The sequence below is a fragment of the Balaenoptera acutorostrata genome, chromosome 9 (genome assembly GCF_949987535.1).
Source record: "Balaenoptera acutorostrata chromosome 9, mBalAcu1.1, whole genome shotgun sequence".
NCBI lineage: Eukaryota > Metazoa > Chordata > Mammalia > Artiodactyla > Balaenopteridae > Balaenoptera > Balaenoptera acutorostrata.
In genome coordinates, this window is record NC_080072.1 from 98045238 (window position 1) to 98066523 (window position 21286).

General features: G+C 51.7%; 1 protein-coding gene and 1 long non-coding RNA gene across 2 annotated transcripts in view; both read right to left on the reverse strand.

Moving 5' to 3' along the window:
- The window catches only part of DSCAML1 (DS cell adhesion molecule like 1), a 349722-nt gene extending 341471 nt beyond the window's left edge, over positions 1–8251 (reverse strand). Inside the window, exon 1 of the mRNA XM_057552942.1 lies at positions 8020–8251. Coding sequence (XP_057408925.1) covers positions 8020–8251 — 232 coding nt within the window. The remainder of the gene's footprint in view (positions 1–8019) is intronic.
- A 4057-nt stretch (positions 8252–12308) lies between these two features.
- Positions 12309–18506, reverse strand: LOC102998698 (uncharacterized). Its single transcript, XR_452370.2, has 2 exons — positions 18368–18506; positions 12309–12843 (listed from the first exon to the last, which is right to left on the reverse strand). It is a non-coding gene; the product is annotated as an uncharacterized LOC102998698 (long non-coding RNA).
- Between the last annotated feature and the right edge of the window lie 2780 nt (positions 18507–21286).

Consider the following 21286-nt stretch of genomic DNA (forward strand, 5'->3'; position numbering starts at 1 on the left):
GGTTTCTGATGGAGGAGAGCCATTTGGGGAATGACAATTCTGAATTATTTGGGACTGTCCCAGGCATCAGACATTTCATCCCTAATCATCCCTCCCTGCCCTCCACTATATCCTCCTTACTCTAGTGACTAAAATAACCAAAAAGTATCCCCCCAGTTTCCAAACAGCCCTAAGGAAACAGTACCACCCCAATGAGAAACACTGCTCCAGTGTCCAAGCGGTCACCTCTGTCCATCAAAAACGGGGTTTTTTTTCTTTTTTCTAAGATTCTTAGCACAAACATAGTTCCTGTAAGCAGCAACCAGAAACCTCTGAGATCCAGTAAAGATCAGTCATCCTTCAACCTACAAGGCCCCTCACCATCAGCTCCAGGAGAAGTTATGAGCAACAGCTGACAGTCAAACAGACCCTTTAATCTTCCAGCCCCTTCTAGACAGGGCCTGTCAAAGGAACACCCCTTATGGCCAGAAAGGTCTTTCCTGGGAGTCGGCTCAGACAGCACAGTTGTCCCCAGAGATTCCTAGATTTAGATTGTTCACACTGGAGGGACTTAAGAGATTATTTTGTTCAATCTCCTCCATTTACAGATGGGGAGAGCGAGGCCTGGAGAGTCATTTGCCCCAGGTGCACAGCTGGCCAGTGTCCTGGCTGGGACCAGACCCCCGTCTCCACCGCTCTTGCAATTCTGGCCGCTCCACTTTCAGATCCCAGCAACCCAGGCATGGAGGGCATCATGGAGAAAGGAAATGATGTCATAGGAGGGAGCATTAGAGGGACCAGGGCTGCTGGCTGCCCAGAGGAGAGGGCTCAGGTGGGCAGTTCATCTGTCTACAAGTAGTCAAAGTGTTGTCAAGTAGAAGAGGGTTTCACCTGGATTTATGTGGCCTAAAAGGTAGCAGCAGAGCCAGTGAGAAGGTACAGGACCAGAAAAGTGGCTGACTGTAAGGGTGAGAGCTGTAATAGTCAGAGCTGTCTGGCCAGGAATGGCCTCCTTGAAAGGAAGGAGTTGCCAGTGGCTGGAAGTGCTGGAGCGGAGGAAGAACAACGCTGGTGGGACAGTGCAGAGGGGATCAGGCAGCTGATTAGGGGACGGATTCCATGTCCCTGAAGGTGCCTTCCAACCTGGAAGATTGTGACCCATGGCTGTCACACCCCCAGAGCAGGTCCCCCACCCACCTTCTCCCCCATGGCTCTGGGAGGCCACCCTAGATACAGGGTGTCCATGACCCTGAGTCAGCTGGGTTCTTAGGGCCTGGATTCCAGTAATTGCTGTGACCTCAAACAAGGTGACCCAAGGTGGGACCCTGTGCCTACTCCCCTTCCCACAAAAAGATTGTGGAGTCTCAGCAGGGAGAACACCCTCAGGGGCGTGTCCAGAGGATTATGGACTAAACTCATATCTAAGGACCTGGGGAGGGAGCAGAGGTAAGCTCCTCCCCCTCCCCCCAGGCACTGGGGCCACAGGGAATCTGCCAAGTCTACTCCATGAAGACGGTTGGCAGCCTGGCTTTGTCTCATCAGCTGTTCCCCATGTTGATGAAAAGCAAAGGCTAGGAAAATTCTCCATATGTGTGAGGCCCAGGGAGGGGGAGACAGCCACACACAGCTGTGAGACCTTCGTTGTTCCTGTATGATGAGATGACAGTAATTATACCTCACATTTCAGCAGAGCATTTATAAGGCTAAAACTGATTTGCTGTGGTTTTTACATGTGTGTGTTTATATGTTGCCCTCTTCAGTTTACAAAGCGTTGTCACACGCTATACCATTGTATGGCCTTCACCCTTTTTGTGCATATTCAATAGCAATCGCTCTGGGGGACAGCCAGGACAGGGGTTATTTTGCCCATTTTACAGATTGGGAAATAGAGGCACATGAACTATTAGGTAATGTGCCTATATTAGACAGCTGAGCTTTGTTTTCTATGTCTATGGGAAATGCTTCTTCACACACACACACACACACACACACACACACGGAGTTTAATGGAGATGCAACTTGCCTTTGAATAACTGTTCTTAATGAAAACGGTGACCTTGGAAACTGTCAGTACAAGCAGCGTGTAGAGCAAGGGCATGGGGAAGTGGGGCAGGGGGTGGCTGAACGGATGAGGGGATAGCAGCTGGATGGCAGGGGTGGTGCCCAAGGCTAATGCTATTCATGCTAAAGCAGCACAGGACAAACAGCTGTTAAACAGGGCACACAGGCTGTTGTGCCACAGCCCCGCACCCCGCCACTCATGGGACCGACAGGCCACGACCTGCCATGAGCAGCACCTGACCTCTGGGTCATATGCTGCTTCCCTGGGTCATATGGCTGACTGGGTTATGGAGGGAGGAGTGGTCCAGGGATCCCCAAGGTCACGGGCTGTCAAGGGTGTTCTCTATACATGAAACTACCTGAAAAACAGCAAAGTTCATCCTAGCAGGGAAAGACAGAAATCCATCCAGCTACAAGGTATGGGGGCTCACCCTGTGCAGCCCACGTACATAGGTTTATGGCATTAAATCAGGCTAGTTCTTACTGTGTCCAGTCATGGTAGAGATTTATCAACCAACCCCAGCCTTCCTTTGGTAGGTATGAGACTGGCCTTTGCCTCACCCTCAAATCCAAATCTGGAGCGAACCTGTGCCCTCACCTTTTCTACAGCTGCCACCAGCTGTGGCTGGAGAAAGGGAGAGTGTTGGATGCTCCCATCCCACCCCACCCCAGGGACACCCAGGTGGCCGCATGGCCTCAGCTATCTGGCTGAAGATGGGTCCTGCAGGCTACCCAGCTGATAGGTGATAGAAGGAAGCTGTGGTGTCCCCTGCCCTGGCCCCCATTCAGCCTCTCTTACTGCTACAAAGTCTAAGTCAGTTGGCTTGGCCAAAACTGTGGCTCATTAGTACAACCGTTCGGGACAGAAGCGGATGGTCTACTTTGGGGGTGGGGGGAAGCTGGGAGTAGTGCAGAAAAAAGAAGAGGTCTAAGGTTTATTGAAAACGAGTTATATTCTAGGTACTTCATATGCATTATCTCCTTTAATCCCATTTCATAGCTGGAGAAAGTGAGGTTCAGAGAGGTCCAAGGTCACATACTAAGTGCAGAGCCAGGATGCGAATGAAGGGTTTGCCTTGACTCAGAATATCCGCTGCACCATCGAGTTGCAATCTTTTTTATTTTTCTTCACAATTCTAATATATAAAATGCTCTGGTTGGAAGAACTGGGGGAGGGGGGCTTGAAGCTCTGCCCACTGGCCCTCTCCCTCTCTCCCTCCAGCCATCCCCTGAGGCTCTACCCAACACCTTAGGGCTCCACCCCACCTCCTTCAGAAAACCTCTGTGGGCTCTGGTGGACCAGGGCCCTCCCAGATCATTAGATGTGCAGAAAAACGCTCTGGGAGGCCTTGGAGCTGCACCTGCCAGGGTGGGATTTGTCCAGGGCCCCGGAAATGCAGACAGAATCATTCCCGAAGCCACCTCCCCACTGTGGGCATCCCAGCTGGCTCTCTGGGAAGGAGCACTCCAGCTGCCCTGAACTGTGTGCTCTTCCAGCATTACCCCCAACTCTTTATACACCCATCCTTCTGACCACAGCGCCTGCCTTTCACCGCGCCCCCAACCACTGCATGTGACAGAAGGCGCCTTAACAATGGTAGAAGCAGCAGCTGGGGGCTCTTCCCCTCAGAGGCCACAACCCCCTCCCAAGCTGGACACTGACAAACCAGCGGGGTGAAAGAGCATTTTGCCTCACTTGATACCCTCTTCCCATCAGCTGCTGCCTCTCCACCCACTGACCACAGCCCTAAGCCTCCTCCATTCTGGGGGTGCACTCACCAGAAGGCAAATGTTGGCCCTGGATCCCCATAGCAGGTGTGCCCCTCTCTTCTTCCTGCAGCACAAGAGGGACAACCCACACCCAAAGTTTGGTCCGCCTTCGGGTGTCTCTGCCACTGGTCACCCATTCCACCCTAGTTGCAAGCTCGGGGGCTGCCTTGCCAGAAGAAGAACTCAGTGCTGAGCCCCTGTAGGCCTAAAACTCAGAGGCAAAGGAGAAGCACTACCCAAATCATCATCCTTCTCCCCACTCTTGCCCCACCCCCATTCCACAGAAGGAAAAGCCACTGCCTGGCTGCAACTGAGGCTGAGATCAAGACGCTGCTACTCACAGAGGGTGAGGAGGGCTCTTGGCCTGGCTAGGTGAGCATGCAAATCTGTATGCAAATTATATGCAAATCCAGGGCCTGCCCTTGGGTTCCTGGCACCCTGTCATGTCTGCTGCCTGTGGCTCACCCCATTCATGCACCTGGGTGCTGGTTAGAATCTACTGAGCTAGGGGCTGAGAAAGCACTTCGGAAGCTGGGGGCGTTTCCTCTTGACTGCTTCCAATGCCCCCAAGAAACACGTCCTCCAAGATCACGTGGGAGGGAAGAATCTCCCAGCTTGGTACCCACACCCCCAAAAAAAGCTCTCTGAACATCCACCCTCCCTTCAACTAATCCACAAATAAAATCGTCCCTCACCAAGCTGAGCAGGGGACCAAGCAAGTCACAGGGTGGAATTTCTGAAGACCCGGAGAAGGTAAGGGGGACCGGAGGTCTGCACCCCCCTGACAAAAGCCAACAGCCCGCGAGGCGCAGACAACCACCTTGTGTCTGGGGGCGCGGGCGCACAAGCATCGCTGGGTCAACCCCACCCTCCACCCCTGCCATTTGCTTGCCCACCTTCTCTCGATTCCTCAATCTGAGAAAAATAAAGCCTCTTCAGCCAGTCTCCTGGGATCTGCTCAACTTAAGCGCTGCCTTTGGGTCAACTGCTTACTTGCTTTTTGTTTCTAATTGAGCTCCCCAGTCTGCTGCAGAAATATATTCAAGGCAGCTGACTTTGATGCCCAGAAATACGATGCATCTGAAAGGTTTGTCGGGCATCAAGGCGATCCCATTCTCCCCCATGTTATCCTAGCACCCAGGGCCTCTCTGCCTACCTACCCCCTCCTCAGTGCTCACTGGTCTTTCACCTCCTTCCCCTAAGTTGTGTTTGCCATTTCGAGATTTTAAAAACACATTCCCTGAGTGCCCACCCCCCTTTTAATTAGACTCTGAACAGAGTGTTAAGAGATTTTCTTAATGGCTAGACGAAGGCTTTTAATTTGGTCTTCTCTAGAGAGAAGAACCATGAGTCCCCATCCGAGAGGTTGTGGGGGGGAATGAAAAAATCAATGCACCCCATTATTTTGGCTTTTAGAAAACAGGAATTTTAGTGCCGGGGAAGCTTGCTCTTTTACACAGTAAAAATGCAAATGTAGGCAACACAGATGCTGGCACGCTGGATGTAACAACGGAGAGAGCCTCGCTGGGGTTCATCTGGCTGCCCGAACCTGGATTTGTTTTGGCAATAATAAGGCAGTTATTGAAGACTTGATAACCGATTATTAAAACACCTTCCCAGTTTAGTTCTGGGGAATCAGTCTGAGCTCAGGCTTCATCAAAAAAAAGGTATTTCGAGAGGAATGGAAATAACAAACGCTTAAAACACATTCAATAACTGCTTAATTCCATCCAGAGGATGCTCCATCTCATCTTGTTTTCTCCTCTCTCTCTCTCTCTGCCTCCTCCCGCTCCTCACAGATGGACGTACAAATTATTGCAAGAGGATATTGTTTTCTGTAACAGGCTCGAACATTCACATTTACATTTTCCTTGGTGCCGCGGGGGTGACTGGCAACGGGAGAGAAAAATACACCAAACCCCATCTTCGCCGCTCTCACCACATCAACATCTTCCCCCAGCCGCCTCCGCCACCACCACGCCACCCCAAGCAGAACAGGCCCTGGGGACCAGCCTGGCACCTAAGACCCAATTAAGGCACGAAGGAAAAGAAAGGCCTGTCTGGCAAGTCGCCCTGGCGCCCAGCGCAGATGCTGGAGCCTCTGAATGGCAGGGGCGCGGGAGCTCTGCAGACCACTTAGGTGCCGCCTCACCTGGCACCTCCAGCCCCCCGCAGGCCCAAGGCCAGAGCTACTTGCTTCTCCCGTTGGAGAGGATTTTGCCCCTCGGGCCGTCCTGCCGTCTTCTGGTCTTTCTCCACACCCACCCCCATCTGCCCCTTCCCTATCAAATAGCTTGGGCTTCATTTATTAATGCCCGGCTTCTGGAGGGGGGAGGGGAGAGTCCATCAGGTATTTGCTAGGGGGCCTCGACTCCTGGGGAATGGGCTGCTCTGGAAAAGGTCTCCAGAAAGGGGGTGGGAGGTGTGTGTGGACAAAGCTGGGCAGGAGTGTGGCAGTAGCTCCAGCCTGTGTTTCCTCGCCCGACAAAATGGAAAGGGGTGGCGGGTGGAGAGGGAACTAGCCAGAGAGAAAGCTGCCGCTCCTCACCTTATGTATTTTTAATATTAATGTAATTAAAGCTGCGAGGCGAGCCAGCCTGCGGGGCGGAGGGAAGCAGGAAGAGCCTGGGGAGAGGGAGACTGCGGGTGGGGGGCCCGGGTGAACAGGAGGCAGGCTTCTTGCTCCGCGGACGGGGTATGAGAGGGTGCTGTGCAGGGTCAAGGGGTTAATCAACCTAGACCAGCCTTGGTGTGTCACCCCGTGGACCCCATTGGGTCAGAGGAACTCAACTACTTTGTCCACGATTCAGGGGCCAGCCCTCGCCCCGCACCTCAACAGCATCTTGGCCTTCAGTCTGGCTTTGACCGGGCGATACTTACAAATAAAATAGGGTCACCCTCCTCCCCCAAAGCCACAAGATACTGCAGTCAGCTCCGGCAGGTTGCAGACTCCAGACCCCTGGGGCGTCGGCAAGGAAGGACCGGACCCGTCCGGGAGCGCCAACCCTCTACTGGATTGCCCTTCCCCCATCGCCTAGGGGTCAAGAGTTGCAGCTGGGCCAGGGCAGCCGTCTGGGCAAAGGGGGTAGAGGCCGTCCCCCAGGGCGCGAAGGAGAAAAGTTAGAGGGCTGCACAGGTAAAGCTGAGCTCGTAAGAGCGTGTGTGCTCCTCAGCGCAAGGGCGCCGAGTTCGGCCGCCTCATCTCCCGCCATCTGTGCGCCCGGGGGCACGTCCTCTGCGATCGCCTGGAAGCCCGACAGCCGGGGACTGCCTGATCCCGACTCGGTGCCCAGGTGACTCTGGTTGGAAATGTCTGACCGCTTCCAACCCCCAGTCCCGGCTACCTCGAGGATCAGGTGCGCAGCGCCCCAGCAGCAGGTCTGGACATGCCGGACACCTGGACCCACCCTTAGCAACGCCTTCTCTCCGGGGAAAGCGACACGCCCCCCCAACCCAAGACTCGTCCCCATGTCCGCTGACCAGGAACCGAAGCGTAGACTCTCGCACCTTGGGGCGCGCTGCCCGAGGTGGCCAGGCGGCGCAGCCAAGCCGGGGCTAGTGCCCGGGGCAGGGGGTGAGGTGGGGCTGGACGAAGGCGACCTCTAGGTTTGGGGAACAAACTTGCTATCATAGATACCCCAGGTCTCGGGACCCCCGGCTCTCCCCGCCCTGCATCCAGCCAGGGCGCGGATAAGCGCGGTGCGGTGCGGTGCGGTGCAGGGTGTCCGGGGCGGCGGAGGGGCGCGCGGTGGCAGAGTGGGAGTAAGCCGCGGCCCGCTTCCGCCAGGACTCCCAGGTGAACAGTCACGGCCTAAGGAACCCTCGACTCGGAGGGCACCCCGGGGTCCCAGCGCCACCCAGCCGCAGGCAGCGGGCAAGGGGCTGGGGGAGGGGTCCGGGCAGAGCGGCGGCCCGGCAACGAGCGGGGAGATGAGGGGCTGTCTCACCACCTCCCCGCCGGGCGCACCCCAAAAAGGCAGGCGCGGGTGGCTGGCGGGGCGCTCCAGGGCGGACTCTCACCTGGCCGCTCCCCGGGTGCCTGCCCCTCCCCCGCTGCGCCCCATCCGGGGCCCCGCGCCGGGGTCCGTCCCCCCCCCCCCCAGCCCCCGCCCCGGGCACCTGGAGCCCGCCGGGCACTCCGCCTCGCCGCCAGCCTCGCGCACCGCGGCCCCGCCGCCTCCGCCGCCCTGCCGCCCGCTCGGGTCTCACCTTTGTGTAAAGAGTCCAGGAGCAGGAGGAAAGTTACCAGCCACATGCCATAAAGAGGCCCTATTCTCCGGGGAGGTGGTCCTGTGGCCGGCCGTGCGGCAGCGCCTCTCCCCCGCTCAGCGCGCTCCCAGCCGCCCGCACTCCGCGCCCCGCTCTCTCTGCTCCTCAGCCCAGCGCTCGGCGGCGGCGGCGGCGGCGGCTCCTCCCTCCTCGGCTCCCTGGCTCCTGTCATCCGCGGGGCTGGGCTAGGCGCCGCTCTCCCCGCCCCCCCCGCCACCCCCCCGCGGCACCCCGGCCGGGGAGCGCCGCGCGAGCCCCGAGCCCACACGGCCCGCAGCCCCACAAGCCCAGGCACAGGGGCGGGGGCCCGGGCCGTACGGCCCGGACCGGGGTTCGCTGAGAGGCGAGGGGTCCCCGCCACCCACCGGCTCCTAGCCTGCGGTCGCACACAGGCGTGTGTCATACATGTGCCAAGAGACCGCCCTGCTCGGGCCAAGGGCGCCCCGTGTCTCCTGGGCCAGTCACCTGCGGCCAAGGCAGCCTGCCTCTTTCCGACTCAGTTTACCCGCTGGGATGGGGGAGCATGGATGCTGGGAGTAAAAGCCAGACTGAGACCCTTTGGTGCCGGCCCGGGTTACTCCCCACCTCCAAGCTGAAAGCTGCCTGCCCTTCCAACCCCTAGTTGCCTGGGCAAGCCTGCCTCGTGGGAAGCCCCAGCTGAAGCCAGCCACCCCACCACTCTGTGGGAATTTTCCTCACACTGGGCACATTGTGATTACTCAGACATTATTTTCAATAAATATTTAATGTCAACTGTATCTCGTGTATCTTCCTCCTTCATCCTCATCTGTCCCCCCCTACCCCCACGGCTTTGTCACTAAGCAGAAATTGGTTTATTCCTTATGTCAATCTGCATAAAGTCATCATAGAATTGAATAGGGCTGGAGCGAGGTTACAAAATGAATGTTGAGCACCTGCTGTGTGCCGGGCAGCAGGTTAGTCGCGGGGGCCCAAGGCATTTACTCTTTAAAATATGTTAACATATACATGATATAAAATTTACCATTTTAACTGTATTTAAGTGTACTCTTCAGTGGCATTTAGTACATTCGCAGTTTTGTGCAACCATCACCACTATCCATTTCCAGAACTTTTCATCATCCAAACCGAAACTCTGTACCCATTAAACAATAACTCCCTATTCCCCAGGTCCTGGTAACCACTAATTTACTTTTCTGTCTCTATGAATTTGACTCTTTTGGGTACTTCACTTAAGTGGAATCATACTATATTTGTCCTTTTGTGTCTGGCTTCTTTCAGTTAGCATGTCTTCAACGTTCATCCATGTTGTAACGTCAGAATTGTATTCCTTTTCATAGCTGAATAATATCCATTGTATGTATAGACCACATTTTGTTTATTCATTTGTCAGTGGACACTTAGGTTGCTTCCACCTTTTGGTGATTGTGAATAATGCTGCCATGAACATGGGTGTACAAGTATCTCTTCGAGACCCTGCTTTCAACTCTCTGGGGAGTGGTAATTGCTGGATCATATGGTAATTCTATTTTTAACTTTTTGAGGAACTGCCAGGTGCATTTACTTTTTTGTATAGTACTTTCAGAGTTTAAAGGGCTCTCACCTGCAATTGCTCCGTGTAATCCTCACAATATCCTTTGAAGCTTTATCACTCCCCATTAAAACAGGTGAGAAAAGTGAGGCTTAGCTTGTTCAAGGTCACCCAGTTTGTATCACAAGCAAGACCGGAACCCAGGTCTCCAGACTCCAGGGCAGCACTGCTTGCTCTGCACGGTGCTGCCTGCCTCGTGGCCCAGCTGCGTGATGTGAAGTCACCACTGCAAAGTGGATGCTTTTTCACTAGGTGTTCTGCCCTCTGTGAACACAGGCTTAGAACAGAGACATGGGGCAGACTGCAACAGGTGTTTGAGATGACCCAGCCCAGCCCTCCGCTTTACAGATGAGGAAGATGAGGCCCTGAGCGGGGAGGCGATGGACCTGCCTGGGGTCAGGCAGGCAGCGACAGAGCCCAGCCGTCTCCAGTCTTCTGGCTGATAGCTTCCCTCACCACCGCCAGCCTACTGGGCTCATTCTTCCGTCCTGTTCCTCCCCTTCTAAAGGAGATGGTTGCTGAGAGGAATCCAGTTATTTAAAACTAAGCCTATTGACCCAGGGCACCTGGTCAGGCCATGCCTAAAATAAGCTGCTAAGTCAGACAGGATGAAAGGGGCTGCTGTCTGTTGGGAGGGGACGGGCCCTGAATGGGCCTGGGGGTGTCAGCACAGCTGCTCGAGCCCCACATGCTGGAAGGAGAGAGGGGGACCCTCCGCTCTCCATTTACCTGAAGTACCTCCTCTAACCTGAGTGTCCCTTTTATGCTGGTTACACCTGAGGGCCTTTCAGGGACCACAACACTGTGTGTAGAGAGTCAGGTGTTATCCGAAGGGTGAGGTCATTCACTGTCTCCTGAAGAGGCCGAGTGGATGTGGGGAGCAGGGGTGGGCAGGTGAGGAGGGCAGACTCGGGACTCTCTAGCACAAGGAGGTTCTCTCTGTATATAATGTCATGGTTAAGAGCATGACTTCAGAGCCAGAGCTGAGATCTCAGCCCAACTCTGCCGTTTCCTAGCTGTGCACTCTTGGGGAATTAATGTGTGCCGACCCCCGTTCCCTCACCTGTAAAGTGGGGACAGCCACAGCGTATGCCTCGGAGAGCTGTTGTGACGATTAAATAAGACAAGCCCCGTGGCTAGCACGCAGTAAACACAGTAAATGTATATATCACTAATGTTCTTGGCTTTTGCTCAGAGGACCTCGAACTATAGGGGCTGGGGGAGGGAATAGCTCAATGGGAGGGGATGTTGGGATGACATCCTGCAGTCCCTATGGCAACGAGGCCAGAATTCAGGAGTTGGGCATCCAGGAAGAGGCCCCAGAAACACGGAAAAAAGGTGTGCTTGAGGCTGGAAGGGCATAGAGTGACTGTCAGCAAGGAAAGGACCCGAAAACAGACAGTCCATATGCTTTTTGTATTTTCCTAGGTTTTGTTCCTGCTTAGTATTTAGGAAAATATCTTTGCAAGTGACAGTCTGGCTCAGATGTGTTCCGAAGGTCCCTCTTAACTGGAGTTGTACTTGGGGAGCTATGGCAGAGTCAGCAACAATCACAGCAAGGGAACCCCAGGGAAGAGAGTGGGATGCTTGTTTCACCCACGCCCACGCCAAACCCTGATGCTCTCCTCCCACGGCTGACATTTTGGAGGGGCTAATTTTTTATTTTGATAAAAGGGACAATTCCTTCAAAGTCCCAACTTGGATGGAAGCCCTCACACCCACACACAAATATATGCACACCAATGTGAGAACAAACACAGTTGCCCAGGCAAACATCCATGTGTACAGGTAAACATAAATACTTAATGACAGGCACACCTGTGCTCAGATGCAATTTGAATACAATCCAAAAATCCTGCATTGACACCTTTGCATATGCCCTAATACATTTGTTTAAAGCCTCAAACTTGTGGGATTCATTTCCAGCAGGGACACACTGCTCATTTAAAAAGTGATTAATTAATTTCAAAAATTTGTTGCATCAGAATGCTGGGTGATGATGTAGTTGGTGTGTGTGTGTTTTACCAATGCCGGTTGAAGCGGCTATATGAAGACACTGGGAGGTGAACCCTTTCCAATTCAGGTTAATCATGGATATTTGGGGGGTATTATTTTGCCATGTTACATTAGGACTAGAGCCATCATGAGAAACAACAGATGTTTTCATTGTTTAACTCAAACAACAGCTTATATATTTTGGATAATTTTCTTCAAAAACAAAGGCATATAATTATTTTAGCAAAGCCTTCTTATTGCTCTGAAATTCTGTAACAACTTCAGCATAAATATGGTTTTCATAAAAGGAATCAATACTGAACCAGGTCAATGGTAAAAACTTGACATTTGGGGTTATATAGCCAATTTGGGATTGACGTTTTTAGTACTAATTCATTGATTGGAGGAGAAAAAAAAAATAAGGATTTCCCCATCTTTTTTTCCAATTTGTAATTGATTTTAATGTTATATGAACAGTCCTGGACTACGATTCAGAAATCCTCGGTTCTAGCCTCATTTTTGCCACCTTAGCCAGCTGTGTGATCTTGGAGAAATCACTTTATCTTTCTGGGTCTCAGTTTCGTCACCTATGCACATTCTCTAATGCAGGCAAAGAGACAGAAATACGTATTTTCATGCACTGATACTCAGAAGCAAACAAAAAACACACAAAATAAACAGTTTTTACTTCAAATGCATGCACGTATATCTAAAATACTTCCATCTTCTTGAGATGAGGTGAATCATTGCAATTAATAGGCTATGGTGCCTATATAAAAAGGTAGTATGTGTCATTAAATTACCCGGGCATTCCTTAAACCAAAATTGTATATGCTTAGCTCCGAGGATGTCTAGGTACATTTTGCCACTTACCCTCTCAACATTTTGGATTCTAGTATCATGGTCCTAAGCTCACGGAACAAAGGGCCCCAATCCCTGAGGCTCCTTCCCGACAGATGGCATCTCTGGGGTTCCATGGCCCTTGTTCAAGCCACTGTCTCAGGATGGTTGGTCAGGGGCTGCAGAAGCCCCCTCAATAATCATGGCCTCTCTCCCGCAGTCCCCTCTCTGCTCCCAGCTCTGAAACTGGCTGAGAAGCCAACCCAGAGAGGTTCCATGAAGCCGGAATTCCGTGCAGCTGAAGCTCATTGCCAGGTCTCTCTCAGGGGTGGCGGCGGGGGAGGTGGGCGGAATCCAAACTAAGAGAGAAAGAAAAACAGGAAAATTCCATAAGTGGGAGCTCACTTTGCTGGCTTCCCGGGTTATCCTGCAGTTCTTCTGACCCACGAGGCACTCACAAATGTGTTCATCACATTGTATTTAAGCATCTTCTCTCCTGGAAAGCCTGGATGCTATGTTTTTCACTCCTTCTTTCTCAAGTACCCGGTGCCCCTTCTCTACCTGCGTAAGCCTCCTCGTGCAGCAAGGCCTGGTCAGGCACCCCCAGCTTTCCCGGACCAGCCTGGACCAGCCAGCCCTCCTCTGGTCCCTACCTGCCGCAGACATCTTCTTGGCCTGTGGCGCTCATCCCTTCATCCTGCATTGTGGCTGCTTATGCACACACCTGACTTGTCTCCTCTTCCAAACACTAGGCTCCAAGCCCTTTCGGTTTGTACCTGCAGAGCCTAGCCTGATGCCTCCTCACACTAGGGGGCACTCAGTGCCGGTTTAGTGACTAGACAAGCTCATTCTTACAGGGTTGCAAACACCCGATTACAACTTCACGGGTCATGCCTTCCAGAGGCATGTGCTTTAACTGGAATCAAAGCCTTAAGCTTTGCCCTTCTCATATGAGAGTTGCTGGCCTGGAAGGGTGAGTCCCGGAGCTGCAGGAGCACTGACCCTAAAGCCAGAGTCTCAGCAGATGCCCGCTCAGCCGGCATCACCATCATCTTCCTCAGGACTTTTGGGATCCAAAGGCTTCACATTTTCTTTCATTTCAGAACCTTGTCCAAAACAGACAGATCAGGCCAGAAGTGTTTTGTTCATTGTACAGATGAAGAAACTGAAACTCTAAGAGGTTTGTGATGTACCCAGAGGCAGATCTACCATGAAACTAAGAGAACTTATGCTCCAGGGTCCTGTAGGGCCCCAGTAATAAGTTCACATAGTCAGATGGTATTGGTGATTTGGTAGAATACTACAGTTGATCTGCAATCAATTATGGCTTCTCTTCTTTTCTACTCTGATGTGCATTTGGGGTCTGGTATGCATTTGGATCTGACTCAGGATCCCCCAAAGTGAGTGAGTGACGGATCCATTCGATTTGGGATTGGTGAGATATATTTGTGCGTAGAGAATGGTTAGCACTACTGTGTAGCCATCCCAGTGTAGGGAATGGCTGCAGGAATGCGACCACCCATTGGGCCAATTCACTTGGCTTTGTGACACCAAGTTGCAGGGCCCAAGTTGTATCACAGCATGATTATGGCCTGAGGTGCCTGCACTTAGAGATGTGTGTCTTGGAAGAGAAACCAGGTTGGAAATGTATGGAGCCAGGAGCTGGTGTGTAAAATTGTGAGCAGAAGAAATGTTAAAAAAAATTTTTTAAGGCATTATAGAGGTGTGTCAGGCAGTGAGTTCACACAAATATTGTTATTTGTCCAGATTGTGTGATATCTGTGGTATTTGTCAGTTTTTTCAGAATTTGTAATTTGTGGCAATTTCTTTTTAGCATCCTAAATAATCACGTTTGTACCTCATTTTGTATTTATCGTTGTGTATTGTTTTCCTTAAGGAGGTCCCTTCGAATGGTCTAAGCTTCAGGTCCTACAAAACCTGAGTCCATCCCAGGGACTTGTCCTGGGTCAGACCACGGAGGCTGAGCTGGGCCAAGAACCAGGTTTCCTGGATTCTGGTCCAGGGCTCTTCCCACCACAGTCCCTTGCCTCAGAGTGTCACACGATGTGTAATTTATGTGTTTGTACAACACTGCACACACAGAGGATGCTTAAAAACGCCACAGCCCCTGAAGAGATTGTCCTCCATAGTGAAGGGGAGGTCAAGGTCTGGCCCATGGAATTGGCCTTGACTTGGATGTTCAAAGCCCTCTTCCTAGGAAATCTGGCCACTTTAGTCCACAAGCCAGAGGATCTCAGGGGTGGAAGACAGCTTAGAGTCCCCCTCTACACCCTTTCTGTGGGACAACGCCCCTCCCATCACTGGGACGGAGTCACCAGCATGAAGGACTGAGATGCCCCTCAAAGCCCAAGGGTTGTGGAAGACACCAGGAAGCCCCTCCAGCCACGCTGAGCAGAGAATGTCCAACTGCGAGGGGGGCAAAGCCACCGAGCCAGAGTGCCACAGTGGCGGGTGGAATGCTGTTTGGGATTGCCAAGGGAATGGGGGACACTGTGTGGGAACGGTGTGGGGGGGTACCAGCCCAACAGCCATAGACTCGGCGAGGAGGCCGGCCGGCGCCTTAGAGCCCACCTGACTGGCCCCATCTCACACCCCCCAGCTCTCTCCACCCCACCAGATAGGTGCTAACAGTCCCTGGTTAAATGCTGCCAGGGACGAGGGGCTCCCTGCCCACACAGAAGTTCATCCTAATTTCACTCCCTGTGATCACGTACACACTCTTTTCTTTACGAAGCCCAATCTGCCTTAGCCCGCCGGAGCTCACGGGACCCACCAGATGACAGCTTTTCAAATATCTTACAACAGCCACCATAGCGCAGCCCTCCTACAAGCCTTCCTCTTGCCAGGCTAAATATCGCAGTTCTGTCAACCTCTCCTTTTCCAACATAATTTCCAGACCCTTCCCTCTCCTGGTTTCCCCTTTTGCACATATTTAACTTTAATAGCATCTCTCTTAAAAGCAGAATGGCCCCAACACTCCAGATGAGATCTGAACAGCTCTGAGAACAGGAACTGTCACCCCCTTGATAGGTATTCGACCTTCTCTGTGGCTCAAGATTTGATTGGCTTTTGGGGGCCAACACGCCAATAAAGCTGGTCCTCTTTCCCATGAACTGCTGCTGACCTGTGACCTTGATGTGGATTCTTGGGGACGGGGTCAGGGTGGGATGCATGATTAGACACATTGCTTGTTGACCGCTGGGAGAAGAAATGCTGCCTGGGTCAAATGGCATCGCTTACACACACCGGCTAAGACTCCCAACGACCCCTGAAGTCCTAGCTCAGCCCCAGTGAGGGGGGCAGACTCAGCTGAGAATGCAGGCACGAGGAGCGGGAAGCCCAATTTCAGACCACGTGGCATGAAAGCATAGCATCTCTACCACACGTGATCGTACTTAAACCCAGCTGAAAAGGCAAAAAGATCTTACACTGCATTTCCCAAGAGTATCATGAGAAGGAAATAGGTGATATGCAAAAAGTGAGTTCTGGTCAAATAGGTTTGGAAAACACTGGAATAACCAGAGGTAAATAGGTTTCTTTTACTGTAAGGACATCCCAGAACCTTTAAAACACTATTGGGTGTTATGGATACAGTGTGAGGTATTTGGGAAGGTTTCCCACTTTTCCTGGTCTGAAACCTCTGTCCTTTCACTGGCCGCTGCCCACCCTCGACTCAGAGGAAGCACATGTTGTAGGTTTATTTACACTTTCAGCAAGTTTGTGCCTGGCGGCTATGCAAGGAGCTCCCAGCATCCCTGGAAACTCTAAGGCAGGTCCCTGCCCTGGGGAGCTTGTGCTCGGCAGGGAAGGAGACGTATAGAGGACAGCATGTGGAGGTCTGTATGCTGAGCCTAAAGGTCAGAGTGGGAAGGGGACTGGAGGCCATCTATTGGGAGCACCCTGTGTCACAGAGGAGGAAACGGTGGCCGTGCAGCTAAAGAACATCCAGGCCATACAGCCTGAAGGTCAGTGGCAGTGCTTGGATGCAGGGTTCCTGAATCCCAGGCCTGCACTCCGTCTACCGTGACATTCATGGCCCAGGTCGTGTTGTCCTCTGTCTCCGGCCCACCGACTGGGTAGCCCTGCCCACCACTCCATCCTCGCTAGCCACAGGGTTGGGTTAAAAGACTTTTAAGATCCCACCTAGGGCTAAGATTCAATTAGTCTGTGAAGACAGCTGCTTAAGCTCAGAGAAAGGAGCGGTTAGGAAAAACCAAGGCAGGATGTGAGTGGGCCTGGCTGATGGGAAGAGCCTGAAGAGTCAAAGCTGGATGAAAATGGATGTACCAGGTGATGGGAGAAGGGCATCCCTGTGGGGGGTTTCATGAACCTGGCTCTGCGGTGTGTGTCTGCCCATCTGAGATACCCACGCACCCGGCACGAGATGGTCCAGGGCTGTGTCTTCCAAGACTCATGGTTAGAACCTTGGAGCTGATCGAAATGGCCAATTGTTTGTCTGAATCAGCCAAAGTAGCTTTTTCTTTTGGCAAATTATAACCAGAGCCATGGACTCCTAATAACGATTTTTATTATTGAACCCTGCTGTGGTCCAGCACTATGCTAAGTACTTTAGATGCATGATCTCAGTTAGCCCTCCAAACAACCTATAAGACTAGCATAATTATTATCATCCCCATTTTACAGATAGTGAAACTGAGACACTGGGAAATTAACACAGCTAGTAAGCGTCAAATGCCCAAGCCTTGAGCAGGGCTGGGTGGTCTGACCACAGAGTTTTCTTTCTCTTTATTGCTTTCAGTGGTGGTTGGTAGTATCTCTGCTGTCACATTTTCAGAAAGGTTTTTTTTTTTTTTTTTTTTTTTTGATTGATTGATTGATTGATTGATTTTGGCTGTGTTGGGTCTTCGTTTCTGTGCGAGGGCTTTCTCCAGTTGTGGCAAGCGGGGGCCACTCTTCATCGCGATGCGCGGGCCTCTCACCGCCGCGGCCTCTCTCGCCGCGGAGCACAGGCTCCAGACGCGCAGGCTCAGCAGTTGTGGCTCACGGGCCCAGCCGCTCCGCGGCATGTGGGATCTTCCCAGGCCAGGGCTCGAACCCGTGTCCCCTGCATTAGCAGGCAGACTCTCAACCACTGCGCCACCAGGGAAGCCCCAGAAAGGTTTTAATATGGAAAATTTTCAAACATATCACAAGTAGAGAGAAGAATATAACGAACTGCCATGCACCCATCCTCTAGGGCCAGCAATTGTTGACTCGCGGCAATCTTGTCTTATCTGTATTCCCCTACCACCCTCCCTTCCCATCACCAAGGATTTTTGTAAGCAAATCTCATGCATTATATAAATCCATTCATAGATCTTTTAGTGTGCATCTCTAAAAGATAAGGCTGAATTCTTACTGTCAATCACTACACTTTATGCCATCCTGACTGAGAAGTAGCTTAGACCAGGCACACCGCCCTCAACCCCCAACACACACGTGCTGGGCTTCAGGCCAGTCACTGCCCAAAACAGCCGAGCTCATGGCAATCTGGCCAAACAGCCTCCCTGAGCCTCCTCAGATGGTCTTACTGCTGCTGAAGCCCCTGCCATCAGTCTAGCTTGTCTGGAACTGGGGAACACCAAGTCTTCTGCCTGGTGGGGTTGCTGCCACAAGGACAACAGTTCGGACCAGCCTGGACCTGGCCCCCCAACTCTGGCCATGCCCCTAATGCCAGTTCCTATCTCAGTGTGATTTAGCATGCTCTCCTCTGCCTAGGAGAGAACGGCTCCCCACTCTGCTCAGTCTAAGAGCAAGAGGTAGGGAGGAGATGGAGCGGAACAAAGCACCTGGAATCAGAGGTTCACTGTGCCTCCCATGAACTCACTTTCCTCATCTGTAAAATGGGAACATAACACCTACCTCATACGGTGGCTGTGAATGTCCAAGGAGACAAGTTTTCCCCACTGTGGTTGGGCTACCGGAGGATGCAGTACCTGACCTGGCCAGCAGGTGTCGCCCAAAGACTAGCACCTGTAACCTTGGGGAGGCGCGGGGTGAAGTGCGGCGGCAGCTGCTCCATTGAGAGGATTATCTTTCCATATTAGATCCGGTTGCACCTGGGGGAAGTGGAAGAAAGTTCAGCCTGTGGGATTTCTCCTTAGAAAAGTCAGGTCTGGGGACTCCCCTGGTGGTCCAGTGGTAAAGAACCCGCCTTCCAATGCAGGGGATGCGGGTTCAATGCCTGGTCGGGGAACTAAAACCCCACATGCTGCAGGTCAACTAAGTCCGCATGCCACAACTACTGAGCCCACGCGTCTCAACTAGAGCCCGCGTGGAGCAAACTACAGAGCCCACGCACTCTGGACCTCGCACGCCACAACTGGAGAGGAAAAAACCCACATGCCACAACTAGAGAGAAGCCTGTGCACTGCAACGAAAGATCCCGCACACTGCAACTAAGACCTGACACAGCCACAAAAGAAAGAAAGAAAGAAAGAAAAGTCAGGTCTGTCTCTACCCGGAGTTAAAAAGTGGAGCTGTGCAGCCTTCAAAGCATGCTCACAGGAAGACCCCACAGCAAGACAGGTATCAATACCTCCATTTTACAGATGAGGAAATCGAGGCTGCCAAGAAGCAAGTGACTTGCTAAAGGTTAAGCAGCCACTAAATGCAGAGCTCGGACTCCAGCTCAAGTCTTCTGCTTCCATATTCTAGCACTCTGCTGAGGCACGTCCTCAGAGGCCAAGCCTTTGAGGGGACCTGGGACTGGCTGGAAAAAGTGTAAAAGGTTCGGGTGCTCCCAAAGCCCCTGACCTGTGATATGCTGTCCTCTGAGAGCATCTCCCCTCTCTGGGGCTCAGATTACACTCTTCAGCAAAGGACTGAACTAGATCAATGGTTCCCAAATTCAACTAATCAAATGCACATACGCGCGCACACGCACACACGCTCACTCACGATGGGGACAGGGAGACAGACAGAAAGAGAGATTCCAGATTACAGAAGCAGGGATCTGTATTCTACATATCCCAGGTAATTTGAAGGTAAGCAGCTCAGCATGGGTCTTAGGACTGGCATTTGGGAAACACCAGACTAGAAGATCTTCTATGGGTTTATGTTCTGTAGTTTCATAAACAATTTCCTCTCAAGCTTGTCAAAATACCTAACACAGTGCCCAGCACATACTTGATATTTAAATATTCAATATATATTTTGCTGAAGTATACTGAAAAGCATGCAATCGAACACCCAACCCAATGAAAACCTTGGTTGACATTGCTTCAGCCCACAATTAAAACCCACTTTGCAAACTCTTCTACACTGTTGGTGGGAACGTAGATTGGTGCAGCCACTATGGAGAACAGTATGGAAATTCCTTTAAAAATTAAAACTAGAATTGCATATGATCCAGCAATCCCGTTCCTGGGCATATATCCAGAAAAGATGAAAACTCTAATTCAAAAAGATACATGTACCCCAATCTTCATAGCAGCACTATTTACAATAGCCAAGACAAGGAAGCAACTTAATGTCCATCGACAGATGAATGGATAAAGAAGATGTGGTACATATATACAATGGAATATTACTCAGCCATAAAAAAGAATGAAATAATGGCATTTGCAGCAACATGGATGGACCTAGAGGTTATCATACTACGTGAAGTAAGTCAGACAGAGAAAGACAAATATCATATGATATCATTTATATGTGGAATCTAAAAAAAGATACAAATGAACTTATTTACAAAACAGAAACAGACTCACAGACATAGAAAACAAACTTATGGTTACCAAAGGGGAAGGGATAAATTAGGAGTTTGGGATTAACAGATATGCACTACTATATATAAAATAATTAAACAACAAGGACCTACTGTATAGGACAGGGAACTATATTCAATATCTTGTAATAACCTATAATGGAAAAGAATCTGAAAAAGAATAGCTATACATATATGTATAACTGAATCACCTTGTCATACACCTGAAACTAACACAACATTGTAAATCAACTATACTTCAATTTAAAAAAAAAAAACGTAAAACTTTAAAAAATCCACATTGCATTTCTGTAGCGCTTTACGGCTTACAGATCTTGTTTACACACATGATCTCATTCAGTCTCTTTAATGGGCATTGTGATCCCCATTTTACAGATGAGGAAATTGAGGTTCAAAGACGCTAAGGGACTTGCCCACTGCTGCCCAGCTAGTCAGTGGCAGAGCCAAGCTCCAAACCCAAGTCTGTGTTGCCCCACCTCCAATGCCTCTTCCACTGCACTATTCCTGCTTTTGCTTGTTTTCACTGCGTGGTTTCAGGGGAGGAAAAACATCAGATCTAGAAGAGAATGAGTTTTCCAAAACTCCCTGGAGAGGGCAGTTTAAAAGCCCAGGAGCCCCCCTCCCTCTGCCTGAGCCCTGGCTCTGCCCTCCGGAGGGGACATCCCACTGCCTGCACCCTGTAGTCTCCAGTCCCCTGCAGATGCCTCCATTCCCAGGTCTCTGCGCAGGGAATCTGGTTATCTGCCTCCCCCTAGCATCACGGGACGGGATGGGGGTGCCACAGGCTCAGGTTCTCCACCACACAGACTGCCCCTCACCACAGGTCATGCCTCACAGTGAAGCTGGGATCTGGGCTCACTCCCTGCCCCAGCTTTGTCCATATGTCTGTGTGTCCTCTAAGAACCACTGGGAGCAACAGACAATAACCTCTGACCCAGCCCTCATTCTCAGCTGAGGGGGCCGAGGTCCAGAGAGGGGCCGGCAAAGTGGAGCCGCCCGTTCCCCTGGCCCCCAGATGCTGGGTCCAGCCTCTTGCATCCTCCATGCAGTCAGTT